Below are 12,896 nucleotides of genomic sequence, written 5' to 3'. Positions count from 1 at the left end.
TAGCTTGCAATCCAGGATTTTTTGGGGAAATGTAAAATAAAGCCAATTCTCATCTTGGTTTGAAATATTTTTGAAATCTTGACATCTACTTATATGCCAGATCAAATACTAGTAGTAATGACTTATTTGACTTGTACATGAGAGCCAAGGCAAAATAATACAGCCATTTTTCAGTTCAGGACCTTGATACAATATTATCTTTAAGTCCGAATATATATCAGTATCTCCAAAAACAATTAAATCAAGTAATTCAAATGCTTTCTGCATTTAGAGGTTGAAAATGCTTATGCTACTGGCTTTTATTTGATAACAAAGAGAGCAAATAGATAACAAATTTTTAGCATATCTCAAGATTATATGAACTAATGGAATCCTATTTTGTTGTCTGTTTTTAGTGGTGGGCATGTTAAGCTTGAAGAAGATGTAGATCTTGGCTATGTGGAAGATGGGACACCTTGTGGTCCCCAAATGATGTGCCTAGAACACAGGTGTCTTCCAATGGCTTCCTTTAACTTTAGTACTTGCTTAAGCAATAAAGAAGGCACTGTTTGTTCAGGAAATGGAGTAAGTATTCAATACCTCACCATGGGAACTATTGAATTATTTAATATCACTGAAGCAGACAATCCTAAAGTGTATATTTCCTCAGTAATGGAAAACATGTATATTCATATTTCTAGCTGGTATATAAATAGTTTTTTGGTCATAATCAATTATTTCTGCTGTGAATTTTGCAAAAGCCTGAGAATAAGATAAACGTGAGTATAAACTTCTTAACCAAACTTTTCCACCTCTTTTATTAATATAATGTAAATTTGTTTGATAAGCCAATTTTCTATAAATGATCTATAAGTCAAATTTTCACACACATACGGTAGAAAAGGTTGCAAAAATAAGGGGCAGTGGCCCTCCCTGGTGGCGCAGCGGGTTAAAGCACTGCACTGAGAATCTAAAGCCGCTTCAGCATGAGTTCGATTCCTGCCTGCCCCGGAGGTGACCACATGGCGTGGCAGACCTCTCCTGACCCGCCCGCTGCTCCCCTCAGCAGTGTACTTCATCGATCTGCCTGTTCTGTTCCCCACTCTGTCTCTGGTGAAGCCTCTCACCGCCCCTGAGCCTCTGGCCTGTACCCCAGTTCTGTATGCAAAAATAAATAAATTTAAAAAAAAAATAAGGGGCAGTAACCACAGTATTTAACAACTGTTATGATCCAGGCACTGACTGGTTAAGAGATCATAAATATTTGTTGCATCCAGATCAGTGTGTGCCAGTTAGGATAACTCACAGAAATAGAAGCAAAATAATTTAGGGAATTATTTCTCAAAAACAAATAGAAAGAATGGCATACCTTATAGTTCTTTCAGTTATGTAGTCGATATGTAGGTCCTCTATTGTTAAGTTTATAGGTTAAGTAAACATACTCCATTAGTGATTGCAGTTCTGTCATTTTTTTAGTTAAGAATTTCTATACTAATAAAATCTTTTGTCCTTTTTGACATGTACTTTAATATTTTTTTTACTTTTATTACATATTTCATGTTTGAACTGATTGTGCTTCATTTTGGCTGAGGTAAAGGATCCCTATTTTGGAATTAGAAGACTTCAATCCTGCTCATTCTTTGTATATCCCTACAGGGTGTGCCAAGAATTTCCTTAGAGAGTCTTACTAATTTAACTCTTTGCCAAAGGGTAAGAATTCTTACAGTGCATGAGGATACAGAAGGCATCTAATAAGGAATTCTGCTCATATAAAAGAGTCTGCTAAGGTTTCTTTTCTTAGTAATTAGGATAATTAAGAGGATATTAGAAAGAAATGCTTTTTATAATGTGGTAGAAAAGGATAATGGAATTATTTATTGACCATTTCATGCTAACAAATATATCTTATTCATCTAGCAATTCTGAGAATATAATACAGAGACCAGGCATAGTATAGTTAGTTGTGTTAATTAACCTTTTGTTTAATGAATGAGTAAAAGAATGACACATATGTAAATCAGTTGGTAAATAACATCCAAGTCATTTACAGTAATTATTCCTAATACAGAGAGTTATATAATGTTATTAGAATAACTCAACTCTATATATGTCATAAAATTAAAAATGATAAATAGAAGTTGATGTCCTCCATGTACTATACTATACTATACATCATATATTAAAGAGTGTGGGCTTGTACTTGCTGCATGTGTCTGGTGAGTGCTTGAAACCTGAATAGTGTGATTGAAATATACCATAAATGGGAAATCCACACTGGATTCTGTAAACTTAGAAGAATGTAAAACAGCTCAGTATATTGCTTCATACTGGTCATTTGCCAAATGTTAACAACTGAATGATAACAATTTGAATATATTAGTGTAAATAAAATATGTGAAATTTAAAAAAAAATCAACTTTGAATAAGACCAGTGCTGCTTCTTACTAAATGGGTAAGACTAAGCAACTTACTTAGCTTTCTCTGTGACTCACTTTCTCTCTCTGTAAAATAGGAATTATAATATTCCCAAATTTATAGGGTTGTTGCACATAATCAATGAATTAATACATCATTAATTAAAACAGTTCCTTGGAGTATATATTTAGCACATATTTGTGCGGTTTAATAAGTGTTTGTTGTACAAGGATATCACTATCATTTCTTGTAACTGTATCACTAATACCATTGTACAAGATGGCAACTGATACCTGGAAAAGCCATGTGACTTCAGTAAGATCTGTTGGTAATATAGTGCTGATATGGGGACTTAAACCCAGACCTCTTGTTCATTTTATCTGCCTGTGTTAACTTACTAAAATTTGTTAATCTGAATTAATTTGAAGTATGCAATTTGTTAATCATATTTTATAGTTACATTTAGGTATGGGTTATGTCATCTTTTGACAAGTTAGATCAGATAAGGAAATTTACCTACGCCATATAATTCGGCCCCCTGAAGAATGTCCTCAATCTTAAGCCTACTTGAATTCTCTCCGATTTTCTATTCCAGTCACAGTTTTGAATGATAAATTCTAGGTATAGCTTCTGTTTTATGGATGTATAAATGAACACAGATTATTTTCTTATAATTAAAAAAAACTTGCTGTGATTTTTATGTGAATTTTCTGTTTGAGGGAGTTCTCAGGTCCTGAGATACCTAATTCATATAGCTTTGGTGCCTAAGTTACAGCTTTGTGAAACTTTCTTCTCAGACCACTGCAAAGCTTGAGGCTGTCTCTCTTCTTGAATTTCTATCATTTCTATTTCCAAAAAGATGAATAAAATTTTGGTGTAAAGACCCTTTCTTTGGAAGAAAGAATCTTCTGTAGTGGAAAATTGGCAGATGAGTATATTTCTGCTTAGTTTTTTAATTCTCCCTTATAAAATTTAAGTTAATGAGGGCCCTTCCTGGTGGCTCAATGGGTTAGGACGCAGCACTGAAAGCCAGCTGCAGCCGTTTCAGTGCTAGTTTGATACCTGGCCAGGGAGGTGATCCACATGACACAACAGACCTCTCCTGTCTCATCCGCTGCTCCCCTCAGCAGTGTACTTCATCGATCTGCCTGTTCTGCTCCCCATTCTGTCTCTGGTGAGTCCTTTCACCACCCCTGCACCTCTGGCCTGTTATCCCAGTTCTGTATGCATAAATAAATAAATAAATATTTAAAAAAAATTTAAGTTAATGAAATTCAGAATAATAATTTCAGTAATCTTTTAACATATTGAGTAAAATTCATGTTACCTTTCTGCTTAACCACTGATCTTTAGGAAATATTCTTTAGGTATTTGAGTAATATAAATTAATTCACTTTGGGAAAAATGATTTTTCATTATCACCAAATTCTAGACATATAGTAATTTGGTTTTTTTAATTTTTCTTGCCTCTATGCCAGAGAGTTGACATTTACTTTAGGCTGATTTTGTGTTTCCAGGTTTGCAGTAATGAACTGAAGTGTGTATGTAACAGGCACTGGATAGGTGCAGACTGCAGTACTTACTTCCCCTTAGATGACATGAAGACTGGTGGAATAACTCTGACTGGCAACGGTAGGTACTTAGTTTGGTACCATTATGGAATCTTTATACATATGGGAAGAGGAAATTTCAGTTACTTTTCTTGTTTTCAAAAAATGCACAGATTTATTAGGAAAAGGAGAAAGGAATAAAAAGAGACAGCTAGATAGGGTGCTCAGGGAGGAGATATGTCTGAATTAGAATGTAAAACTGGGGTCCACTTATGAAACTGCTCATTTCCATGTCCATGATATGTAATATTGAGTATAACTTAGTCTATTGATTTAACCTTTCATGTCCTATAGCAGACTGAGATTTTTCAGATATTGTACTTGTTTGGGGCTAAGAATTTTATATTCTGGGACTAATAAAAGAAAAAAACAATTAAAAATTTGTTTTTAAATATTTTCTTTACTGTAGTTGTCTGCATTGTAGAATCTTTTCTGTTTTCAGCTCCAAGCCTGTTACCTGAACTGTAGGTAAATCTAAAAGCAGTAAGCTGCCCCAGGTTCTTAGAAAGGGGTTTGAAGACATGAATAAGAAATAAGTGCATTTCTAGAAACTAGAGTGGCCTAAATGGAGAAGTAGGAATTAAGTGCAGGTAGTTGAAAGAAATCATATGTTGGAGGTTAATGTTCCTTTTAGTCATTGCTTTATACAGGCAGTTCACCTCAAAGAATGAGAAGTAGATAGTATTTATTATAAGCATCCAGATGAGTAAAATATCAGGCAGTGTGATCTTATTAAACAAGTTAAGAATGAGTAAGATTTTGGTGTCCCAAGTCTTACAGTGTGGAGCTTGTTCTAACAGTTAATACAGTGATGAGGCTATTTAGGCCCATGGGTTTATTCAACTTCCCAAAAATCACAACTTAGTAAACCAATGGTTAAATCACAAAAAAAAAAAAAAAAAAAAAGAGAGAGAATTCGTTCTGTGCCCAGGAACAACCACCACCACCACAGTACCATTACTTAGAAATAAACAAGACCAGTTTTTATTTATTTATTTATTTTTAAAGATTTAGTTATTTATGCATGCAGAAATGGGGTACAGGCTAGAGATGCAGGGGTGGTAAGAAACAGAGTGGGGAGCAGAACAGGCTGACTGATGAAGTACACTGCTGAGGGGAGCAGCGGGAGGGTCAGGAAAGGTCTGCCACACCATGTGGATCTCCTCTGGGGCAGGCGGGGATTGAACTCATACGGAATTGGCTTTAGCTTCTTAGTGCTGTGCTTTAACCCGCTGCACCACCAGGGAGGGCCCAAGACCAGTTTTAAAATTTGCTGTTCCCTCCTAAATCCATAGAAGAAAAAGAATAGAAGACAAATGTGCTAGGTCTTATAGTAGGAAAACCCCATTACCACAGGGGGCCCTCTGCATCCACCCATTTCACAGAGTATCTGGGTCAGATGGAATCTGCTAGTCTCTTCAGATGTCCCAACCTTGCCTTCTTGTGTGACTGCTGAGGGCTACCAGAAAGAGAGACTGCTGCTTCTCTCATGGAGAATTGGAGTCTGTTCTAGTTGCCTAGTTACTGATCTTTACTGTCTAGAAGGATGCCTCAGGACTGGAGCACACCAAGAGATCTGAGCTGCTGTGGGAAAAAAATCCTGCCATGTTGATGTTAACATGTGGTAAAATCAACATCAGTAAAACTGATCTTCTGGTGTCCTCCAGGTCTTTCATCTGCCTTTTTGCTCTCGATCTTTACTTGTTGACAAAAACTTTCACTCACTCACTGTCTATATTGATCCGTTATAGACAGCATGTTGGTCTGACAGTGGGTGCTGCCACAGCAGTGCTATTTCCCAGTCCTGAGTTTTAGCCTGACTTCTGACCACTCTAGTGCCACTTGATTCTCATGCCACACCCATCTCAAGCACACTAGACTCTTTTATCTTTGGGATGCAGTTCCAAGACTGGGAACTCTCTCTCTCTCTCTCTCTCTCTCTCTCTATCTCTCTCTCTCTCTCTTCTCTCTCCCTCTCTCTCTCTCCACTCCTGAAAGCATTGCAGTGAACATGATATGATAGTAATAAAACATTTCTACAATTTTCAAGGTAAAAAATCAGAATCAAAAGGAATATGAATTTCTGAAAGTTTCATCTCCAAAGGGTGCTATGCCAATATAGGGCCAATATAGTGCTATCACCCTTACCCCCTTCCCTCCCTCCTACCCTTCCTTCCCTCCCTTTCCTCCCCTTTCCTCCTTCCTTCCTTCCTTCCTTTTATATTGAGGTAACATTGGTTTATAACACTGTAGGTGTTTCAGAACTATAGGATCATGCCTTCTTAGACGCATGCCACCACACTACACCTGCCACCAAGTTTCCCATAATCCTCCACCAGAGTCCAGTGGGTCCCCTCCTCATTGTACCATTGTATTTTCCCCCTCCTCCTCTTTTCCCCCCTATTTTTATTCTTTCTTTTAGTTCAATGACCTCATCATACTTTCCAAAAACATACATGGAAAATACAGCTGTGCAAAATATATTTGGACAAAAATTAAGAGGGAACATAGATGAAAATTATTTTTAAAGCTGATGTGGGTTGAAAATTTATAGTTGATTTTTTCCTTTTAAAGTACCTACTTTTTACAATAAATAATGTTAGTGTGATGATTATAAATATGGAGAATAAAGTTCCTGAAAGAATTTTATATCAAAATTTCAATTATATGTACTTATCATCATTGTTTCCTTGCCCCCTCAGGTGTTGCTGGTACTAATATCATAATAGGCATAATTGCTGGCACCATTTTAGTGCTGGCCCTCATATTAGGAATAACTGCGTGGGGTTACAAGTAAGTGAAATATCTATTGTTACTATCAAAATATATTTTTAAGTTTTATATATGGTGGTTGCTCATTGTGAGGTCAAACCTTGAGTTTCTTTGACTGAAAAGAGACAGCTGTTTATTACAGGGATAAACTTTGATGCTATAAGAATTAAAATTCAGAGACATTTGCGGAAGGCTATGTTAAAGAGTAACACAGTCTGAGTAATAAAATTTAGCCTAACATAGTTATATAGCATAACATAGTGAAAGAGAGCACAACATTATAGCAATGATTTGTCCTGTTTGAATGAGGATCCAGCCCTGGGCCAGTTCATAGCTGATGCTTTATACCATTGGTCTCTTTGATGTGCAGGTCCTTAGATTTATTACATACTTATATTTGCACAGACTGAATTCAGCATAATATTTACAGTAACAAAATAATATCTCTTAGAGTATATTTATCTTTGTGTATTCATCATATAAATGCTCTCATACCTCAGGAATTAGCCACATCTTGGGAATCACAATTTTCAATATAAGTAATTGCCATCAGACATTGATGTTTTTGAATTAGAATGATTTTCTTTTGTCATGGGAAAAGGAAAAGCAATATTGTTAGTTCTTCACTGTGTGATTTCCTACCACCTACTGATGCAAGTTGATATTTCATTTTTGTAATTTTAGAAAAACCCTCGAGATTATAAAACCAACACATGTACTTTTATTGCTAATGAAATGACCAGTGTCATGTTGTTTTAATGAGTAGATTTAAATCTTTTGTTCTGTGTATAACATCTTAGTTTTATGGAATTCTTTTGAGGTTTTTTGTTCTTTTTTTCCTCATTTCTGAATATACACACTTTGCAGATTCATTAAGGAAAAAAGATAAATCTTGTTCATATGACAATATCTTCATAAATAATTTGAACCTAAATAATGAATCTTTTAATGTTACTAAAATTATTCACAGTGTGTTTAAAATTATAATGAAAATGTAGAAATTTTATTATAGGAATCAAATTCATGAATATAATGTTTCTATTTGAAAATAACAAAAGAGAACTCATTTTCTCATTAATCTTTCCAATTAAACTTTCTACACCTTCACCAAGCCTTGGAGTGAGGGAATAGCAGGAATAGAAAATGAGGAATTTGGAATTGGTGGACCACTCAGGTAATCAGATTGAGAGACTAAAAAGACCAAATATGTTGAATAGAAATATTCTTGGCATATTTTTTCACTCATATCTGATGGTCTTATTATTGAAAATTATTAAGTAAAAAACCCGACACTTTTACCCTCTTGAGCTCGTTATTAAATGTGATACTTAAGAGGATACACAAAACAGATTGGCAGGTAAAGGTGCTACAAACAAAAATCCATGTGGAAAAATTATTTTTGATCTTAGAGGAAGCAAAAAGGCCACTGTTTATTTGACCTTTTTGACATATCTTTAAATTATTAACAATTTCATGATAGAACATTGATAACTCTTTTGAATTAAAAGTCATTCAACCTATATAATTACACTATTACACCCTCTAGGAAACATTTCTGAATAAGATCATTTCTTTTGAAGCTCAGGTTAATTGATTTTAATATATGATTAAATAGAAAATGAAGGCAAACTTTTGATCAAAGTATTTCTTTTTTTTTGAAGATTTATTTATTTATGCATATAAGAAATGTGGTACAGGCCAGAGGTAGAGGGGTGAGGATTCACTAGAGACAGAGTGAGGAGCAGATCTGGCAGATCTACTGAAATGCACTGCTGAGGGGAACAGCAGGAAGGTCAGGAAAAGTCTGCCATGCCATGTGGAACTCAAGTGACTGAGGATAGTTCATAGTGCTGTGCTTTAACCCATTGCGCCACCAGGGAGGGCTCTGATCAAAGTATTTCTAATGTGACACTTCACTGAGGATCTGGTAATAACTTAGTTCCATAGCTGCAATGAATTAACTCACTTTATCATACACAAATAAAATGTTGTAGTGTTCACTTATGTTCTCCTATTAGAAGGTCTAGAAAGAGCTTTAGTTGGGAGTATATATTACAAAATAAATAATTATGGTTGTTATTTCCATGAAAACAGTTAGTTTATGTAGTTAACTTGATTATTTTCATTAATCAGTGCCTGTTTGTGAGATACTATATTTGAAATGTAATAGGCTTTGGAGCATTATTAAATGTTTAAAATGATACAATCAATATTGAAAAAACCATTGTACTTGAATAACTAAAACTTAACTCTTTTAAAAATAGATGGTCAATGAAAAAATATGGTCACTAATCCTTTGATGTCACTTCTAATAATAAAATATGTATGTGTATGTCTGTGTTTATATTCACCATTTTAATTCTACAGTTCTAAGTCATCTTATGGATGTATTTCAATGAATGCTAGGGCCTTTATGTTTTATTCTCCTTAATGTATCTCCAAAAGTAACTAATTCTTTTTTCCCTTCTCTTTCTTATCCATGAAAAGAAACTATCGCGAACAGAGGTATGTGATAAGAATAATCTAAAAATATAATTGAAAGGTTTAAATCCTTTTAGCATCTTTGGAATTCATACAGTTATATCCAAGTTCACTTTGTTTATATGCTGCAGTGATCATAAATGAATCTTGACTTTTCATGACATTAATGTAATAATTTTAATCATGGTGCTGTGTTTTGTATTAGTATAAAATCAATCTATTATAATTTTTATGGTTCTTTCATCCAACAGTACTGCAATGACTAGAATTTACTTGTGTGTCTTATAGTAATATGTATGGAAAATAATATTTTTCTATCTGAAACAAGCTTCCTGTATGTTAAGGTGTCACTTTTGTTTACATTAATTTACTGGCTTTCATCATGTTTATAGCACACTTATTGCTAATACTTTCTGAGACAATTTTTTTTTATTTGTACTGTTATATTAATAACATCCTTCTGTAAGTGATAAGCTGCATTAGATACAGTGTTGTGGTCCTGGCAATTGATAAAACATTTTTACCTCTGTATAAGAAAATATTTTTTTAACTAATTTTTAACTAATTGGTATTTGCACAGGTAGTGAAAAAAAAACTTACGTAGTTAGAATCTCTTATTCCATGTACATTTATTAGAAAAAAAAGAGCCCATTGCAAAAGTCAAATACATTATTCATCATAATCTTACAAATACACTTAACTAACTGCATAGAGAGAAAACATTCAGTGTTCTGTAAGAATTGCCTATTTTTTCTGTTAATCCATACTGTAAAAGTTGGTCCTTTCATGATTCGCATTTAAAAAATAGCTCATATAGTAGTTGTTTTGTACTCAAGATAATGATATAGCTTCCTACTTTATTTACCTTTACCCACCTTTCTATTAAATGCCTATCACAGTTTAGGAATATGATGTAATATACATGGTGGTACTTTTTCTGGCCTGAACCAGGGCTTTTATTTTTTCACAATTTAAAATTTTAAACTATAATCTTGTTTTCCTGGTCCACTAGATATTAGCAAATAGTAAATAACTGTTAATGGAAAGAGTAAAACTGAGACAAAAATAAATTTTAAAAATTTAAAACAACTAGATTTGTGACATGTTTTAAAATTTTATGTCCAAAAACTGGAGAAGAAATGGACCCATTTAGACTTCTACTGGGTAAAAGTTGACAGTCATATAAGAAATCTGGTGACTTTCTTTTAGAGAAAATAAAATTAGACTAATAATGTAAAAACAATTGTTCTGCAGCTTTATTTCTGTAGAAGCTATAGTTATAATGTAACTTAAATATTGCTGACTATATAAAAGTAATGGAAATGTTGCAGATATGTAATATAAGCAAAACAAAAATCTTGCAGTAAGACATGTTCTCACCATGGATTCTATGTAGAATAAGGGAATTACCCACAGTACAAAAATAATATTAATATGTAAAACTACACCAATTTTTTATTCTAACAATATATGCATAGCAAATTTAGGAATATTTTCATTTATGTAATGATGAGTTTCATGTTTTCTGCTATTATAGGAGCTCCATTTCATCAACCTGTCTACTCTTTTGGGCTCTAATTTATGTTTTTAGAATTGTTGCTTCCTCAGAAGATAACTCTTTTTACATATTTTGGTATATTTCAGCACAACCTTTACTTTCTTTTGTCCTTTTCCATAGCTAAGGAATCTTAGGTTTGTGTAATAATTCTCAAGATGTAGAAATGGTTAAAAAAAAAGTGAACCTTCTATCAGTAAGTTGTTAATGTGTAAATATCTTCTGAAGATTTTTCCTTTTTTGAGACTGGATGTTAGTGATTATAGAAAAGGTGGTAAGACCAATGGATGAAAGCATGCAGTAAGACATTTATAATCTTGTAAAACTAAATGCAGATATTCAAATAAAGATGTGCCCAGAGCTAGAGGATAGCAGGAAGTAGAAACGAGAATTTTTGAGTTGTCCTTGTCTTTAAGTTTACTTTGTGGTCCATGATAAGAAGATCAAATGACAAAGAATCAAAAATTCACTTGTTAATATGTGATCATGGGAAATCACTTAAACTTATCTCAACTTGAAAATCTGATGAAGTTCTTTGTTATCTGTAAAGCATTATAGTAAGGGAAGTTATCAGTGTCTGCTCTCTAGAGATACTGTTTCTCTGATCTTCATGATTCTTCTACAGGGAGTAAAGTCCACATGTACTGGTTGAACTGGTCAAAGTGTTGGTGAACCTAAAAGTTTGGTTCTGACATTAAATACAAGCCCATATTTAATATGTAGCCAGAATTATTACAAATCATGTACTAGAAGAATGGCTATTTTTTCTACAGGAAAGAAGACCTCCATATTTTTTTTTAGTTTATGCTATTGAATACTGCAGTATCATTGCTTTAGGATTTAGGATCTGTATCCTTTGTAAAAAGGATTATAAATTTGAGTTTTCAGAAATATTTACAAACAGCAATAGAATAAGAAAATAGTAATAGATTTAGAAAATGTCAATTTCAGTTGAAATGTTCACTTCCTTTGTCTGAATATTATGATAATGTGAAATAGAATAAGTTAGATCCTATCTTTAATCTTACATATTTTAGCCACTTTTGTTTTCTACTTATGATACTTTCTCCTTTTACTTCAAAACTTTTCTTAATTTCTTTTTATTTCAGTGTTACCCATATATCTGGAAACATGAGTTGGTTATATACTTCTAAAACAGTAAAGTAATAATTCTAGTAACAGACAGTCTATATGCTAAAAAAGCACTAGAGAAATGCCTCCTTCAGTATTAAGGTTAAGAATTAATAGCATCTTTGTAATCTCACTTTTAGGATTATTAAGTTAAATATTATAGTTTCAGTGGACCACAATATCTAGGACAAACTAGACTTCCTTCTTAATAGTCTAAACATTTGTCAAACAACTTTTGGAGAAAAAAGAATATTCTAGAAACATTGTTATTTAATGTTTAAAGTTAGAATGCTGATATGGTAGATAATTTATATTATTAATTCACTAACAGTAGAAATCAGTTTGTCATCAGAAGTGAATTGAAACAAACAAGCAATAAGCCTGTGTAGTATAGACCTGGGAAGAAATAATAATTAGCTTATGTAATTCCTCTCCTCCAGCATTATTTAGTTATAAAAGTTAGTACTTGCCTTAGTGACCAGGAAATAGCTTCAAAAGAATGTTTTCATTAAATTTTCACTGAAAACACAAAATGAAGTACAAAGATTATAAAAGAAGATAAATCACAATCAATGTGGGATGGAGTCCTATTTGAGGGGAAAATACAGTAAAATAAACTTTTCTTTTAATCACTATAAAACAATTTATGCACATATGTAAAATATTTGCATGCAATGTGAAAAAAGGAAATAATTTTTCCACTATAAAACTAAGTACTGATAAGCCCAGCTTATGTGGCAGTCATGTCTAAGTTCCAAAATTCCATGAAACCAATAAAATTTAGAGAACAATGCCATAAATCTAGGAAAATAAATTCAGTTAAAAAGTTTAAGGTATGGGGCTCTCCCAGGTGGTGCAGCGGGTTAAAGCACTGCACTGAGAATCTAAAGCCACTTCCGCATGAGTTAGAACCCCGCCTGCCCTGGAGGTGACCACATGGCGTGGCAGACCTC

At 33.4% G+C, this 12,896-nt stretch overlaps 1 protein-coding gene across 12 annotated transcripts in view; it reads left to right on the top strand.

The window, feature by feature from the left end:
• Nucleotides 1–12,896, top strand: part of ADAM22 (ADAM metallopeptidase domain 22) — a 186,668-nt gene that overhangs the window by 148,126 nt on the left and 25,646 nt on the right. For all 12 annotated transcript variants that reach the window (XM_004676867.2, XM_004676866.2, XM_012720863.1 and 9 more), the window contains exons 23-26: nt 396–564; nt 3,912–4,026; nt 6,707–6,797; nt 9,264–9,281. In XM_004676867.2, the coding sequence (XP_004676924.1) occupies nt 396–564; nt 3,912–4,026; nt 6,707–6,797; nt 9,264–9,281 (393 nt within the window). The remainder of the gene's footprint in view (nt 1–395; nt 565–3,911; nt 4,027–6,706; nt 6,798–9,263; nt 9,282–12,896) is intronic.

Source organism: Condylura cristata, unplaced genomic scaffold (assembly GCF_000260355.1).
Source record: "Condylura cristata isolate star-nosed mole 26May11 unplaced genomic scaffold, ConCri1.0 scaffold00005, whole genome shotgun sequence".
Taxonomy (NCBI): Eukaryota; Metazoa; Chordata; class Mammalia; order Eulipotyphla; family Talpidae; genus Condylura; species Condylura cristata.
The sequence above is the reverse complement of the archived record's forward strand: the minus strand, read 5'-3'. Positions and strand labels throughout refer to the sequence as shown.